The 18,200-nt window shown below is 39.7% G+C and overlaps 1 protein-coding gene across 3 annotated transcripts; it reads left to right on the forward strand.

The window, feature by feature from the left end:
- The first annotated feature begins 314 nt into the window (after window positions 1-314).
- Window positions 315-14,627, forward strand: herpud2 (HERPUD family member 2). Of its 3 annotated transcripts, XM_082552199.1 has the most exons (13): window positions 315-478; window positions 563-947; window positions 2,647-2,843; window positions 3,138-3,234; window positions 5,121-5,236; window positions 6,242-6,612; window positions 8,294-8,371; window positions 10,140-10,241; window positions 10,560-10,723; window positions 11,731-11,856; window positions 12,033-12,362; window positions 12,559-12,664; window positions 13,763-14,627. In XM_082552199.1, exons 6-13 carry the CDS (start codon window positions 6,466-6,468, stop codon window positions 13,946-13,948), a joined length of 1,239 nt encoding a protein of 412 aa, XP_082408325.1. In that variant the 5' UTR covers window positions 315-478; window positions 563-947; window positions 2,647-2,843; window positions 3,138-3,234; window positions 5,121-5,236; window positions 6,242-6,465; the 3' UTR covers window positions 13,949-14,627. The 3 variants fall into 3 exon arrangements, with proteins under 3 accessions (XP_082408325.1, XP_082408326.1, XP_082408327.1); XM_082552200.1 differs by lacking the exon at window positions 3,138-3,234; XM_082552201.1 differs by lacking the exons at window positions 315-478; window positions 563-947; window positions 2,647-2,843 and having other exon boundaries at window positions 2,857-3,234.
- Window positions 14,628-18,200: the final 3,573 nt, after the last annotated feature.

Raw genomic sequence — 18,200 nt, forward strand, 5'->3', positions numbered from 1 at the left:
TTAAATTTCATTAAGAATACACTCACACATTGCTGAGAGAAAAGAGATGACATTATGCTGTTATAAAGTTTATTTATTTTGTTTATATAATCAAAAAAATAATATTTGATGTTACATTAGAGTGCTTGAAATCTGGACTGCTCACAAACCTATAATAAGAACTACTTTATGCAATCACAGACGTATAATGGCTTCTCTGGGTTGCTAAGATTGCATCCAATTTCATTGTCCATGAGCGATGACATTTTTTTATTGGATTCTTTGTGTGCACTCCAGTCCAGTAGGTGGCAGCGTTGCACACTTTTCGCGCGGGTTTCCTTAAATGCCGAATACTTCCTGAACCGTAGGATAATTTAAACCGTGTCGGTGTCCTGACACATTTGCGAGAAAATCGATATTATACTTATTCAGTATTCAGTGAATCGTGTGGGTGAAACGAAACCTTTGGTGTTCTGCTGCAAAAACTTTTAAGAATCAGGTGAGTGCGACACTTCAACAGAGACCTCCAGCAGCGCATACAAGGACGCTTTTTTAATGTTGCTAACTCTCCTCTTTCATTCAGCCGTAGCTGTGGAAATGAAACAGGAGTACCAGGACCTCATCCTGCAGGCATGTGATGCTTCATCTCTGCGAGTCGGTGCTAAGATCCAGACCCTGTGGAGTGGTTATGGGGAGATAGTCCGGCTGCACCTGGAGGGCTGTAACCGGCCCTCCGTGGTTGTAAAACACGTTAAGTTTCCAGAGGAAGCCGAGCACCCCGGGGGTTGGAACACAGATCGATCCCACACACGTAAAGTGAAATCCTACCAGGTGGAGACACATTGGTACCAAAACTATTCCACCAATCAGAGCTGTCGCATCCCTGCCTGCCTAGCTGCCTGTTCCTATGGCGATGAGATGCTGATCGTGCTGGAGGATCTGGACGTGGCCGGTTACGATCAGAGGAGGTATAAGCTTAGAAACTCTGAAAAAAGCTTCAAAAAGCATGTTGCATAAAATCCATAAAAGTCTATGAAGTGTTCATGTTATTCAGATATACTAACCCCCACCCCTCCTCCGTGACTTGTGTATATTTGTGTATGTTTATAAAGTATATGGTTTGTATACCTAAGCAGTCATGGCTGATTTCCCACCCATAGACAGCATAAAGCTAGTATAAACGTGGAATTTGGTGAGTGAATCATCAGCTTAAATTGGCACTGAAGTCTGATTCTGACCATGAAAACCACAGCTACCCTGCACCAATCCAGTACATTACTGTAGACTAAACAGTACTGCAAACTAACCAGACAAACTAACCTTCCCAATCTGCACTATACTGTCTAGTATTTTTATGCAAACTTTAACCCCTGATTATTGGGCCAGATTATATCTACATATTTGTTTGCCCTTTTTTTTTTTATCTCCTCCTGTGAGCACTGGTGATGGCTACACCAATAGGATTGTATTTTATGTGTTACTGTTTCTTTCCACAATCGGTTATTGTTGCGAAGGAAAACAGTGACAGGAAATAAGTCCCTACAAACCTAAAGTAATGAACCTGTTTTGAAAGTGTAAGGAGCAAAAAAGGACATACTGTTGTGCTGAAATGTAGAGAGTAAAGGTTAAACTTCATTAGAAAAATAAATACTCAAGTGTAGTACTGTTACGTTCCCCTGGGGGGGGTCTAGGCGGTGAGGGGGAAGTAACAAAAGTGACCGGGTCAGAAAAAGGAGTCAAGGAGGCGAAACAGTTAAATAAAACAGTTTTATTGAAGTAGTTCAACTAAAAGAGACGGACAAGCCGTTATCACCATAAAACACCAACAAAACTCAGGCGTTGGTCAAATAAAGCAAAAAGTCAAAAGGAAAGCGCAGCTCACTAGCTGGAAACACCACAAGACACTCAGCTCACTAGCTGGAAACCACTCTACTGGCACTCTGGCTCAGAGCTCACCCTGCTCTGGGCTTAAATACCCTTAATTGCTGATGGGAGTCAGCTGTACAGGAGGGAAAGGTGGCACCTCAGGCAGGAGGTAGTGGGACACGCCCACACAGGCACCCTCAGGAGAGAGAGAGAGAGAGGCCCTGCTAGGGCCGTAACAAGTACAGATACCTGAAAATTCTACTTAAGAACTGTAATGAAGTGTTTTGTACTTGCATTATGTTTTTCCATTTTTCTGCCACTGCTGTGAGAGCGTGCAGTAAAACAGGAGGCCTGCATATAAACTATGGCTTGGCATTAATGCAGTAAACACTGGATTCTCTTGTAGACATCAAAAATGTTCATAAATTGTGTTTTAGGTGAGGGAAGAGATAATTTAACTTTCTAAGGGCATCTTATTGTAATATTCATTTGTAATTTTAGGTCTGAAGGCGCTTTTTTTGATGTTTAGTTATTTTTAATTTTATTTCTGTTTAATGTAACTTAAACACTGTTCAGTTTCAGGTGCCTCATTTCCAAATTAACTGCTGAAATAGGCAGAAGCTCTTCTGGGGGTCGTTTGATGTGTCTGAGCACTTTCAAAGTAGTTCTGAAAGGGAGTAGTTCAGATCAGAGCCTTTATTAGCCTGGATAGGTATATCCTTAAAGCCATGATAAAGACATGCCAAATAGTGAAACAAACATAATTTATGGTGGTTAAAAAATATATTTTATTCTTTTTAGGACGAGCGTTACAGACAGGGAGATAAAGGCTTGCCTGAGCTGGCTTGCTCACTTTCACGCTCTCTTCTTGGGTGTGGCACCAGAGGGTCTGTGGCCTGTCGGTACCTACTGGCACCTGGAAACCCGGCCAGACGAGTTGGAAGCCATGGATGATGCTGAGCTCAAAGCAGCAGCAGGCGACATTGACAGGATACTCAGTGAGTGCCGCTTCAAGACCATCGTTCATGGAGATGCCAAATTAGCTAATTTCTGTTTTTCCCAGAGTGGGAAGGATGTGGCAGCTGTGGACTTTCAGTATGTGGGTGGGGGCTGCGGGATGAAAGATGTTGTATATTTTCTAGGAAGCTGTATGGAGGAGAGGGAGTGTGAAAAGAGGGTACCAGGACTACTGGACTACTATTTTTCAGAACTAAAGCTATCGTTAAAAAAAGACGTAGAGTTTCATGCCCTTGAGAAAGAGTGGAGGGAAATGTTTGCATTTGCTTGGACAGACTTTCATCGTTTTCTGCTGGGATGGAGGCCGGGACACTGGAAGATCAACCGATACAGTAAACAGCTGACAAAGGAGGTTCTGCGCAAGCTGAAACAGTAATCAGTAGTTTCCATGCAGCAAGTCTTCCTGGGATAAACACACAAAGCACCCAGGAAATCTGTACACACCCATATTCATTCCTGTGTCATTTAATGAAGCATGCTTATCACGTCATTTGTGGGAAAATAAGAGTTGTTGAACTGCTAAGGCAGTTTTACTTTTCCATATGGCCTACTGCAAATTCGCTGCCCAGATGTGAATTAATATCAGCACTTTAAAATCAATACCGCACATTACAAAAAGCAAGAAACATGGCTGAAAACATTTCTGGATTTTATTCTAGTACATGCAAAGATGTATTCAGTGGAAATTATTCCGCATGTGCAATATTTATGAAACACCGATAAAAAATAAAGGCAACTAATAGCATTATTATTGTAGAATGTGGGGTATAAACAATCCTAAAATAATAACTTCTACAATCTGTGCGAATATTTTGAGAAAGGAAAAACTCAATAATTTTGCGGCACTTGAGGAGGTGCTAAATACTTTAGCGCTGAGACTTAAAGTCTGGCTGTGTGGTTGGACAAAAGCATAACATTTTCTCCAAATGTAGTTTGCCTGTTAGGCAACTTACACTGCCCTCTGGTGGTGGAGTGCCATTCCAACGATCAGTCCTTTGTTTAAGAGGTTCATTTGAAGTAGGCGTGGAAAGATTGAAAATCTTACAAATAAAACAAATAGACTTTTTTAAAAAAATGTATCTAAAATGTCAATGATGAATAATGAAATGTAAGTCTCAAAAATAGTTTTCTTAATTGTATTACATGTTTTTCCACTTTTAGTAACCAAATGGTAAAGCAATACAAAACTATACTGTGTAAGAACATCATGTCACAGAGGACCTAAATTTGCTTAAAATTTACCAGACTGAGTACCAAATGTGGTGAATAAATTACGATATTGCATCATATCATCAGCGAAGTGCAGCACCAGTGTTGTGAATTGTATGCACACGCAAATATGCTGCCATCTACATTTTCTATAGCTATAAATAATTTAAACTAGGCTCTTTTTAGAGTTTATTGCACTCCACTTTGAAATAACATGGCTATATATAAAGCCAAAACCTGCTGACTGGGGGCATGAAGTCATTATTCATATTTATGTTTGGGGAATTAAATGACATTGCTGAAGAAAAAAAAATAAAGCTCCAACCCTGCGTGAGTCATTCTTTGCTGGATGATTATGTAGTATTTTTCCTGACACTCATCAGACCAAACAATATATGTCCAGTCTCCACATGTCCAGTTTTGGTGATTGGTGCAGATTTTATCCTCAGTGTCCAGTTCTAAGTTGACAAGAGTGGCATCTGGTGCGGTCTGGCATCAACGGGGCTTTTTTAAAATTGGCCCAGGGAACTGCTGCTGAATGGCTGTTTTCTCTTTTTTTGGTTGTGTAGAAAATCCAGATCAGCACCAACAACCATGCAATCATCAAAGTCAGTTAAATCAACTTGCTTGTCCATTTTGACGTTAGGTTTAAACTTGAGTTCGTCTTGACCACGTCTATATGCCTAAATGTATTGAATCATTGTCATTATATACTATACTACTATACTACTATACTATATACTTGCATTAATGACTTACTGAAAAGGCATACCTAATAAAATGACCAGGAACGAAATATTGGTTCTTATAGTCTGCGTGTTACTGTTGTCTGCTTTGAAATTACAATGTATATGGTCAACTTCTAAAACACCTTTATATCACAAGACTATAAACTAATAGATTGAAACCACTATACTAAACCAGAACTGTAGATTTTCAATTCTAAATTTCAAAGTGAAATCAAAAACACGAAACTATACTAACTTTAATGCGTATTTATTACTGCGGTGCAAGGTTTTGTTTTGTTTTTTCTTTGTTTTTTTGATCAGCTGTTGCAAAGAGAATGACGTGTTTCCGCTCTCACACCCGACATTACAACAACAAGGCAGGCGAGCCGAGCTGGGACGGGGAGTCGACGCTGACTGATTGACTGCAGAGTAAACAGGTACAAACAGAAAGCCCTCTGATGCAACGTGTTCTCATTTATTATCGTTAGACCTTTAAATGTGCTGTCACCTTGGGAGAGGCTAGCTAGTCCCACCGAATTATTACCAAACCACAGCGACGCTAGCATTAGCCAAGAAGCTAACGGCGTTACCCTGGCTTCATAACCAAGGGTCAAAATAAAAGCCGAGTTGATCGGAGTGACCGGCCCAGTGAGGCTAGTTTGCTATGTGTGTTAGTGTGTTCGCCTGAGGATTGTACAGATAAGCAGCGTTAATAGCTCACCTAACTCTAAACCGTCAGGTTTAACCCGACTCGGTGTGATTTATAGTTAAAGTTGCTTTAATTGTTTACTGTAAAGATGAGCCAACATGGCAGGTATCAGGAAGTTTAACCGAAACTCCCGACCCCTCCGCCTCACCTGCGGTTATTTTCGCTTGCGTGTGCTACATTTTGTAGATACATTGCTTTTCATTGTGAGCCAGCTGTGAATTGTTGTTGCAGTGAGCTGGTGCATTGCTTATTACAGTATGCAAAAGTGAGCTTTTTGTTGATCAGTTTCCTCAGTTGCAGGAAGTTTGGGGCAGAGTGTCAGACAGGTAGGACAGATGAACAATTATAGACTGGTGACCTGCCAAGGGTCTACACCAGCTCCAGCCTTGTAACCCTGAATGGTTAAGCTGGAGTTTATCTTTATTAATCATTTATAGCTTGTAAGTTAGTTTATTTATCCTATATTTTAAGAGGTTTTTTTGGCACACTTGGGGAGGGATTTAACTCTGTCACAGACATGGACAGGGACAGCTGCAGTAGTTATCCCTTTAATACTTCTTTGAAGTTTACCTGAAGGATGACCACACAGATTTCCATGTTGCATGTGTGCTTAAAATTTAAATTTCAAAAAATAAAATTATAGATATTAGAAAAATACTTTGTATAAATCAAAACAAAATGTTTTAGGATAATGTGTAATCTATATATGCTACTCTCTCTTTTTTAAAAACAGAAATCCAACAACCTGCTACCAGAAGAATTCCAACTCATAAAAGATCTAGAGATGAAGCAGATATTGTAAAAGGGGACCCACCAGCCCCTTACCTGCAGCATTGACTGTTTTTGGTGTTATACAAGTACCAGAATGGAGAGAATTTGAGGTAGCTTACTCCTCAGGACAGTCCTGAGTTGTGTCAGTGAAGGTTCCTCAGAGCCCACTTTCTAGTAATATGAGCCATGGACTCTGGGGCAGTTGATAGTCCTGTGACCTTGGTCATTAAGGCCCCCAACCAGAAGTATGAAGACCAGACCATTAACTGTTTCCTTAACTGGACTGTGGAGAAGCTGAAAAGTCACATCTCCAGTGTGTACCCCAGCAAGCCGGTGAGTAGCGTTTTGTCCGTCTGAAAGAAACCAGAATCATGATTATTTTGATTAATAATCATATTATATATAATTTGAAACAGTAATTCATTTTTTCAGTAGGCTGCTTGACATTTATTAAAGGCATTTATCATCAGTTTACAGATATAAGTTTAAAAAAAATAGATGTAAATGAGATGATGTACACCATGTTGTCCAATAGGAAGAAAGGCCTGGGCTGCTGGTCCCTAGCAGCTTGCAAAATGCATAATAGAGTCTTTCCACAGGTCCAGTGGTTCAAATCTTGGTCCAACTTTAACTTCCTCTAGATAGAGCTTAGTGACCAAAGATTGTTTCTGTTCTGTTGTTCAAAGCTGAACTACAGCACCATTAAGTTTCACTTTTAGGAACAAACAAAAATGCGCTTTGTAAAGGAAACGGATGTGCTTGATATATAAATACAACAAAAATAAGAGATGTATAGAAAAAATTAGTACAAAGAGCAAAGTATTTGTTTTTGAGATTATTTTATTTAATTCATTAATTGTTGACAGACAACATCTTCATTGAATCCAAGTGATTGCTGAGCCCAACCTCATATTATGTTTGATACAGAATAATCAGATTTTCTGTGGGGCGAGTTTTTGTGTGTGTGTGTGTGGGGGGGGGGTCAGTTTATTAAAAGAATACATGGATTTAAAATTAAAGACAGGATGAAGTTTTCTTGGAGGTCTTCATATTTCAGCAGGGTAAAGAGCACAGCAGCAAGCACTGTGCTAAAATGGGGTTATATTTGTAGACTCGTGTTTCACCCAGAGGTGTGCCCCACTTTAAGACTGGAGTACTTCTCTAGTATTACAGATGATCCTAATGCACCAGTATGTAATACTACTCCCATGCAGACATTATCATTTGACCACTGATGTGATGTTCCTGAAAAAGTGGAAACACAGTGATTCAAAGACAACTTTGCTTTGATTCTTCAGTGAAAATGAATTGTCTGTATTCCTTCTCGGTCAAGTTGCTCTCATAAAACGGATAAGGAGAAGCGAAAGTCTTGTGAAGAACTGAATATTTGATTGTACACATCACAGGCTTTCAGTAGGCTTTGAAATCTAATCCAGCCCAGTACTCTCATTTAACCCCAAGGCACCTAATCACTTTACAAACATGACAGGTTTGATGTCTCATACTTTGCTATCAGCTACCAAAAGGCTTTTCTCAACTGGAAACAAAAACATGTTGATGTTGCTGCACCGAGTTAGCTATGAAGGTTAAAGGGAGCTGGTTGTGACAGAGTAGTAGCTGGCAGTGTTTCCATAAAAACATGTTTGTGGATGTTTGGGTTTAAGTTTACTGTGAGGGCTGTGTTTGCTCAGACGCTCAGTTCAAGCTCTGCTTGGTGTCTCAAGAAGAAGCCCAGCAGTTTTATCATCCTGCATCAGGTTACACTATATAGAGGAGACTGGTGTGATTGTGTCAGACAGTGACCTGAATGCCTGTCATTTTCAGAATATTTAAAAGCATAATTTAAAAAAAGAAAGAAAGAAAAAAAATTACCCTCACTGTGTGTGTGTGTGTGTGTGTGTGTGTGTGTGTGTGTGTGTGTGTGTGTGTGTGTGTGTGTGCGTGTGTGTGTGTGTGTGTGTGTGTGTGTGTGTGTATCACTTCTTTGTCTCATTGTGTGATGTTTGTGTTTCAGCTGTCCAAAGACCAACGGCTGGTGTACTCAGGAATGCTCCTTCAAGACCACCTGCAGCTCAGAGATGTGCTTAGAAAGGTGAGAGCCACGTATCGATGAGTTTTTGGGAGGGGATGTTAAGTTCCTGGGAATTCCTTGGTGAGAAAATATTGGATCTGGATTTATCCTATAAGGGATCATATAGATTTCTTTAAATTTCAAGCCAGGTAGCACACAGCACACCTTGTTTTACAGTATAAACATTAACAAAACAAAGCATAAAATAAAGTTCACTGCATTGCCTTTCATGAAATAACTTACCTTTCTTGTCTGACCTTGTGTGTGTTCAGAGTTTGAATTTAAATTTTCAAAAGTTGTTCCAAAGTTCAAAACCGTGATGTGTCTTTACTCTTGTTGAGCGCACTGGCTTGTAATTAGTGCCACAGCTGTCAGTTACTTTAGTATTTGACTATTCTATTAATCCATTGAGTAACCGGGTAAGAAATATGTTTGTCTTATTAATGAACAATAAAAATATTAAATCACCTACAACGTACATAAAACATCTTCCTAAAAAACCAAAACATTTTCTTAAATTCAAAGATAACTAATCACAAGTACAATAATCTCAAGCAAAAGAAGTTATACATGCAACGGAGCCAGTTCATAAAATAAAATAGGCTTTGCTTTGTCTTCTTGTAAGACTTTTTTATGAAACTGTAAGCAAAAAAGAAAGAGGTAGATTTGGTTTTGTTTTTGTGCTAGTGAGTGAGCAGGTGTGTGTCTTTAAGCCTTTAAAGGACTATGTGGTGTCAGCAATGAAGAAAAACGAGCATATCAACATTCTCAGAGCTCAGGCTTGACCTCAGATTCAAAGAAATGTTTCCTGTTGCAGAAAACAGATGTCCTGATAGTGTAGATGTTAATAATTAATGTTTATTATAATTCAGTGTCCAGCATAGCAGACGCAGATCAGTGGCCTCTGAGTTTTACTGGCCTGCAAATAAGAAGGAAGAAAAAAAACTTTTATATTTTTAAATATTAATACAATTTAGCTGATACAGTTTTATTTATATTTTATATCAGTCTAAATCTTCAAAATAATGTTACTTAAGCATTGAAAGAAATGTGTTCTAGTATCGTTGCAGTCCCACTTGTAGCCTTTGTTTGAACCAAATGTGAAACAAAAGATGAAAACTGAGATAAACTAATCTTTGTTTTCCTTCTTCAGGGAAATTTAAGAAGCCAACACGGCTCTCAAAGATTCATGAATTTAAATGTGTTGAAACAAAGGTGGTTTAGATGATTCTTTGATATAATTGCCAAATACATCCTCTGAGGTGTTTGGCTGTCTGCCTTGCTTCTAGAAGTACTTTGCTTTAGAAAACAAAACACTGAAACTAATTTATTAGTGATGTTTGTGAGTGAGCTGTCTCACACAATTACAGTAGAGTAGTTGTAGCGCATTAAGTCAGAACAACATACTTTATTAATCCATAGGGAAATTATGTGTAAGCAATTTTGTAACTGTTGGTATTTAAGTAGCTACAAATTGTGTGAGGGACTGATGGCCGTGCAGGAGGCATGTGTAGTCAGTTGTTCACATCCTCAGTAGTAGTTTAGCTGTTGCTCGTAGACATTTCCATCTGTGGGGGAAGTGAAACGGGCAGTCTGGGAAACAATAGCCGATGTGATGTGTGTCACCAACAAACGATGAGCATTGTCTGAATTCTGGCCATTTCCACTCTAATCCTTTCTTTCTCTCTCTTTCTTGCTTTGTCTCTGTGATCTGCTGGTGCCTTCTCCACCACCACCTTTTTCTTCCTCCCACACATCTGGATCGCTCCCTGGCCTTGTCGACCCACAGCACGATGAATACCACATGATGCATCTCGTATGTACCTCTCACAGTCCCCCCGGCTCACCTATGCCTCGGAGTCCCTCCAGCACGACTGCTTCTGATTCCAGCGTGAGTAGATCAACACTTACTAACACAATTTATTCGTGCTTTTAATGTATTTTTACAGTTTTAAAAGCTCTGGTAAGCAAATGTTTTTAAAAACATTTTATTAAACTGACCTGTCATAATTAAAACAGTTAGAGACTTATTCTGATTAAGTTGCAATCAACTTTAACTGGATGTGTTTCTGTGATTTCCTGTAAAAACTATGAAAGCTGTTTGATTAGGCTGCAGCCTCCATGCTCCTCTCATCTTCTCTCAGGGCAAACTTGATCTTTTCTGTGTGTGCTTGATTTAATTATTGGTTTGTTATTGGTGTTCACACAGAGTTCAGAGAGTGCTGGCTCCATATCTCCTGCCACCACACCAAATCAGGAAAGTCAGTCAGCCTCTTCATCCTCCTCCTCTTCTGATCCAGCGAGTTTTGATGGGCTGAGGTACCGCGGCGGCTTCGCCCAATATCCTCAGAGCACCGCTGGTATCCCTCAGTGGTAAGCAAACAACACCAAGACATGAGACTGGGCTTTTTTTTAGCTCTAAATGAGCGTTTGTGGGTTTTTATGGTATCACTATACAGGAGAGGGGCAATTTTACAAGCACTTTTTAAGTGCCGTGTATCAGGGTAGCACAAAGCATTCACAAGGTACTGCTGTCTGAACACACACAGAAAAATCAGCTTTGCCTAAATTTTACCACATGCACTTCACATTACTCCTCAACAATATACTTGAAATGTGCAATTCACTTGTATTTTTATTTTTTATTCCTATTTATTCTATTTATCCCCTTCGTATATTTTATTTATATTGTCTCTGTATTTATATATGTGTGTGTGTGTATATATATATATATATATATATATATATATATATATATAATATTCTGTAACTTCTGTCGGTGCTGTGCTTTTTTGGAAATCGAATTTCCCAGAGGAACCCACCCGAGGGATTAATAAAGTTCTATCTAATCTAATCTAAACAATTTTGGGCTAGAGAGAAAATTCAGATGGTTCCTGAAAGATGATAATTATTTTTTGAATTGTTTTTTGTTTGTTTAATAAACAATAAAAAGACAAGTTAACAGGTTTACAGAGCAAAGAGCTATAATGTCTGCTATCTGTTATTATATATTAATGGGAAAAAGTTCTGACAGAGTCACATCTGAGCATTTACCCCCAAACTAATCTATGCCTCTTTAAATTATAGAAAATATAAATTTGTGCTAAAATATAAAATAAAATAATATGATTTAAATCAAAGGAATCACCACTGTATAAATAGGTCTTGCAATAGATTGCCAGCCAGGTGCTAATGACATAAGTACTCACTAAAGTTTAGTGAGATATTCTGTTTGACATCAGGTTGAAAGCAGGTCTGTGGTTCTGAGAAGCTAATGGGACGACCCTGAAGATGGAACATCAGTTTATGAATGTGTATCAGTTGTGCAGCTTTGTGTTAATGCCTTTAATAACAAATATGACGCTTTCCTCCCTCCACAGGCCCGATGCTGCTCAGGTTCCCTTTCATGGGGGCCTACCTGCCAACATGCCCCCCCACCCCATGTACATGCCAATGCAGATGCTGTGGTGGCAACAGATGTACGCTCGTCACTACTACATGCAATAGTAAGTGCAAAAACTGTCCTGCTATCATCATGCCAGTGACAGTTTGCCCAGTGACATATTTGTTAGACTACATTTATTTACTATGATTACTTCGCGTGCTGATTTGTTTGTTTGTCTATTTTGTTTCCATTCTCTCTCCCTATTCTCCTTCTTTTTATCTCCATTTTCTTTCTCAGTCAAGCAGCAGTAGCTGCCTCGCAGCCTCCCAGCACCTCCCCTCCCTCCTCCCCCACCCCCTCACCCCATCAGCCTGCCCAACCCAATGCTGTGCAGCCACCACTGGGACCTAACGCGGCCCCCAACGCCTTGCCAGAGAACCAGCCGCCCAACCCCATCCAGATGAACGCTCAGGGCGGAGCCGTCCTAAATGACGACGAGATGAACCGCGATTGGCTGGACTGGCTTTACACATTGTCTCGCGTGGGCGTCCTGCTCAGCATCGTCTACTTCTACTCTTCTTTTAGCCGCTTCATCATGGTGGTCGGAGCCATGTTGCTCGTCTACCTGTGAGTTAATTCTGCAGAAGTTGTAAAAACAAAAAACGTATAATTTGTACTTTTAATTTTGACATTTTCACATCTGTGTTCATGACAGTGTACTGAATGTGTTTTTACTGCAACTTTATTTTCACCAATCATTTCAGTCATTTTAGATATATCTGTTAAAAACAACTTTAAAGTCAAGTGTGTGTCTATGGTTCAGGCACCAGGCTGGCTGGTTTCCCTTCAGGCCAGAGCAGCAAAACCTCAGAGGAGGAGGAAGAGTTCCACAGGAGGAAGCAGAGAGACACCAGGACATGCAGGAAATGGTGAGCTGGGCACTGTCTGTCACTGTTTTTCTGCCTTACTTTTCTAGCTTGTTGTTTTCAAAGACAAATATCAATTAAAATTTCTCAGACTGACAGACGACCTGATGAAGTTTGGCTGCATCACACCAAGTACACTCTGGACTGTTTCCCATCTTTGGAAGTCAATGATGATGTGCCAAAAATCAGCACTTGCCCCACTTGAAATATGTGCAGAGACTGCAGAATACTTTGCACTGTACTTTGAGTTTCTTGTCTTGGCCTGCTGATCTCTGTGCATTTCTTTGCTACCTTGATGTCTGAAGTGGATACATACAATGTGAAAATCATAATTTTTGGTATTAAATTATAGAATAGATTATAGCTTTTACAGCTGATCAACAGCAGTCCTAGGATGATCCTTTACCTGTAAACAGAAAAATCCTTTGTTAAAAAAAGAATTTCAGATTGCTGATAATGTGACAACTCAAAACAAGACTGTAGATGTCACTAGATATTATAAATATCTTGGAGTTTGGCCAAATGAATGTCTTTTGTTTAAGCATGTAGCAGTTTAATCTCTAATATAAAACCAATTGTTCAAGAGAGTTGTTTATTCTAACAAGGCCTATTTTTTTTGTTGGAAAAAATAAAGACAGTTGTTTTTAATAGGCAACTTCTTATTCACTCATATCTTTTCAAATAATTTCAGGTCTTTTCTGAGTCTTAACATGAGAGTACAGCAGAGAGATGTGCTGATAAAAACAGAAATGAAAGCAGGAAGGTTTCTGCTGTAGGGTTGTTTGCAAAGGGAAAATGGTTTAAGGAACTTGGCATTTCAGAGTGCTTTTATTCTCTGTTTCTTAACACTGACTTCATCTTTAAGCTTCACTCGTTTGCGTTTGGTTTTTAGTGTTTCATTTGTGTACATGATGATGTGTCAAGTAAACATAAACTTGCAGCGCATTATGCAACATAATATCCTGCCAACTCACAGGAAGCGCTTTCAAAATATAAATGGTCTTATTGTCATTTTAAGGTGGAGTTTAAAGCAATCAGTCCAGAATATGTCTGAAAGAGAACGTCTTTAATCTTTTTTGTCTCTGTTTGTTTGTGGCAAAGGAACGACTGATGGACGAAGGAATGGAGGACGATGACAGTGGCGAGGATGGAGGTGGAAGAGCGGAGGATCAGGGCCGGGCGGCGGCTGCTGCTGCCGAGCCGAGTTTCATTACAGTCGCGTGGTCCTTCATCAGCACCTTCTTCACCTCACTGATCCCCGAGGGACGACCCCACCCAGACAACTAGGTAGACCCCCTTGCTTCTAAAAATACTTCCTCTTCCTGCTACAGGACCCCCACCCCCCACCCCCACCAAACCTTTACTGGCCATAAATAACCCAAACGCATCTTCACACAACCCCATGTGGTCAAATACTCCTTGACCGAAGTGCCCGCCTAGCCTCCTGTCCTCAACCAATGAATGAAGTGTAAGAGCAGTTGCAGTGTGTTGCTGCAGTAATGGAACCTTTGGTAAAGTCATGTCTGTGCTGTGTTAATGGAGTAAAAGCTTCAGCAGTGAAAGTTTTTGTTTTTGTTTCATCGCTTGTGAATTCATTAAGACTTGGCGATGACGAGAGACGCTAAAGGGAGTTGTCTTCCATTTTGAGCTGTGATATGGTTATGCTTGTGAATATTTTATTTCATTATTTTTTTAAATAATGGATGTGACCCAGAAATAAAAAGAAAAACAAAGTAAGGAATTTCTCTAAAATAATAGGGAAACGTTTCCTTAACAAACCATGGAAAACACATCCTCAAAGACATTTTCATGTATGCACACAGTGTGCATATAGACATTGCAGCTACTGAAGCACATTGTTTTCCCACTTTGTGTATTTTAAATATCTATTTACACATGTAAGTATATGCATCTTTAATTCCTGAATATATGCTTTTTTTGAATAAAAAATCTTGCTGCAGTTTAATTTGCCTGCTGTGGTGTACTTTCTCTAGTGCGCAGTTGATGTAGTTCCACTGATGTCCAGCAGGGGGCGGCATTCACACGCAGATATTGTATCCTCCTCTTCTCGTTTCCCAGATTATACTTTTGCAGTTCCTTTCTTCCTTTCCTTCTTTCCTCACTCTTATTCCATCCATCAGAGATATGGGAGCAGCAGGAGTTGAGGAAAAGACATAAGGAGGCAACAAAATAAGACGCCCTTGTGCTTTGAGGCCGTCATTTTAAAGTGATTTCAGTAAAATATAAGTATACCAATGTATCATATGACCTCAGATGTCAGATGTGCTTATATATTTAAATCTATTTTTAATTAAATTTACAGTGTAGCTTAATATTAAAGAATATACAGATAAAAAAGTTGAAGGGTAGAGAGTTTGACTGAACATTTCAATAATAAATGACAAAAAAAATAAGAATATAAAGGTTCTGTCTCTGAAAGCCTTTTCTGGCCAGGTTTTGTGCTGGCCTTTACAGCTGTGCATCTCATCTCTTTTCCACACTTCCACAGAGGATGCATCCTTGATTGTAGCTCTTCTCATCACTTTGTTCTCCAGATGCATTTTAAGATTTGAGATGTCTTTCAAAGATGGCGTCCTAAGCTCGATGTCTGCAGGAAGTCAGTTCTGATTTTTCTTCTGTTTCCTTATGTATTATGTCCCATCTTACACAAATTTTGTTCGGGCACTTAATCAGTGTGTGATTTCTGTTTCTGAACTGTTGTGCAAAATTCTTCACAGCAAAAAGCAAAAGGGGGTCAGATTAAAACACGAGGTAAAGACAGTACAAGACAGAGAGGAAAATTAAGATGCCTGGCCATTACAAACCTCTTCAACTTAAAAGGTCAGTAGAAAGCTTCCACTGATTGTGCTGAAAATAAAATATATTGGGCTCCCTATCTCTGCTTGAAGTGGGAAATGTAAACAAGTACAAACACTTGAATCTTTTTCACGCATATTTTGCTGCCTGAACTTTCCTAAATGTTATCCCAACAGGAGTGCATGTGAGAATGAAAATATTAGCGGGTCTTTAACCTTTCTAATACAAAGCCTGTGTGATGATGGATGTGACAGTAGATCAGCTGATATACTGTTGCATTCGCAGTCTGGGTCCACAGTGGTGGTCTCTGCCTTTTGAGAACGCTCTCTTTTCATACAGATGCTGATGGTCATTAATGGCGGCACCAATAATCTCACAGTTTGGCAGTCCAATCCTGATTCAGCAAGTTAATCATAATGATACATTTACAGAGTACATTTGTCCTGTTAACAGTGCTTCCTGTTTGCTTCCAGTGAACCTGAATGCTCCATCTGGTCACATTTTACTACATGCTTTTTTCTGACCCAGAAACATAACTGTACAGAAACAAGCAATAAATAAAATAAAACCCCTACAGTAGGCAAAGGCAGCTTCAGAAGACTATATACTAAAAGTAAAAAGAAAATGGAAGATTTGAATACAGGGTTAGCTTGCTTCTGACTGCTTGCACTACAAACTGAGCCTTCAGCACAGAGCATGGCTTTTTCCCCAACTTTACCTGCTGAGACCTGCAGGCTTTCTGCATCTACAAATTTTAATGACTATCAGCAAATGTTTCGATTGCCGAGCTGTGTAAAAAGCTGGTCCTTACAACAAACAGCCTAACAATGAATTAGGGGCTTGAAAGTTTAAAATTTACCTGGCTGAACATGTGCAGGCTGACACAATCCTCACTGATAGAGTGGTGAGCTGGGAAGCAGCTCAGACAGCGATGCACTTCAGAGAGTCCTCCAAAAACCCCTAATCGAATGACCATGGATTTTTGTGTAGTTGGGAGTGGAAGGTCCAATTAATTATGCATGACAGCGGCTTGACGGCCATTTGATTTTGTAACGTGCGCCCCCTCTGAGCCGCCGATCCAATCAGGTTAGGACGCACCACCACACACACACTTTCTCCTCTACCTCCACACAGCTCCGGGGTGAGGCTGAGACTCCCCTTATCAGTGGGAGAGATTTCTTTAAGAGGGTGTTTGGGGCCTTGTAGGACATTTCATCATCATAATAAGTCCTTGTTATGCAGCCGGCTCACTCCTGTTTCCCTGCTATCAGGCCTCGTTGTCTTCGGAGAGGCAGCAGTTGGGCTGGACACCTGCCACAGCGGGGGGAGAAGAGATAGACTGAGTTCATTAGGTGAACACGGAGGAGATGGAGAGGAGAGATGGAGTGTGACACCTGTGAGGATGATATGGGGATGCAGTGCTTTCAGTAAAAGTGCCTTGACTGAGCACATGCTGTAAACGTGGTACAGTGTGTTTAGGCCAGGTGTTACTTTGGATGTATCCATATATGTCACACAGTGAAAAACACCTACGTTTGCTTTGCTGCTCCAGTAACAGAGAGACCGTAAATAACTAATTGCTGTGAATTCTCTGTAAATTTATCCTCAAGTTAAGTCACACGTTTTTGTAGGCTGTTGCAAACACATCCAAAAAACAACAAAGCTTGACTCAAAATGCTTTCCAGTTATGGTAGGTGGATTAACAATATATAAAAAACAGGTTGTGCAAGTTGATTTAAAAAATGGACAAGATGTAAATATGACAAAACTGATCTAGTTTAGTCATATTTATAGTTTTAACTTCATATAGTGTTTCTGTCAGTTTCACAGCAAACCTAGCCCAACAACAGTGGGATTTTTTAGCTTTACTCCATAAACTGAATATCTTAAGCTAGTTTTTAAGAGGAACTGTGGGTGCATTTTACAGTATTTTATCACATCGTCTCAATTTCAATTTCTCTTATTCAATTTGGATAGTAAGGTCAGAATTTGACATAAACAACATGGAAGCATGAATCCAACCTACCTTATGATGGTGTCATGGTGTGTGGGGTATTTTGGGTTTCTCAGAACCAATGAACACGATTTACACCACAGCATCTGAGTGTTGTTGCTGATGACGTTCATCCTTTTATGGCAGTGTTCCTCTAGACCTCTGGTGGATGCTTCTAACAGGATAATGTCACAAGGCTCAGATCATCATGAACATGACAGTAAGGTCACTCTACTCAAATGGCCTCCACAGTCTCCAGATCTCAGTCCAATAGAGCACCTTTGAGATGTGGTGGAAAGGGAGATTCACATCATGGAAGTGTAGTAACTGTTTGATGTTATCATGTCAATATCTATCAAAAGAATCTCTCATGAATTTTTTAAGCAGCATGTTGAATCTTGCCACAAAGACATTAAGGCAACTCTAAAGGAAAAAGGGGTTCCAACCCTGTAACAGCAATCGTACCTAATAAAGCATCTGGTGAGTATATATTACATTTGAAACTTCAGACTTTAGCCTCAGGCAGTTGACAGAGGTAACTTTATATTTAGAGCCAATCAATATTACACCAATACTTATGCCATATCAGCCATCATTATACAAAAATAAATAAAAAATTATACAGTCATTATTTATGAACGTTTCGCTAGTTTATGGTCAGACACTTCTTGATGCCGCCCTGCCTTTAGCTAATGTTGCCTGCTGTGCTTGTAAGACCACTAAAATTGT

Source organism: Aulonocara stuartgranti (genome assembly GCF_965226115.1).
Source record: "Aulonocara stuartgranti genome assembly, chromosome: 11".
Classification (NCBI taxonomy): Eukaryota; Metazoa; Chordata; class Actinopteri; order Cichliformes; family Cichlidae; genus Aulonocara; species Aulonocara stuartgranti.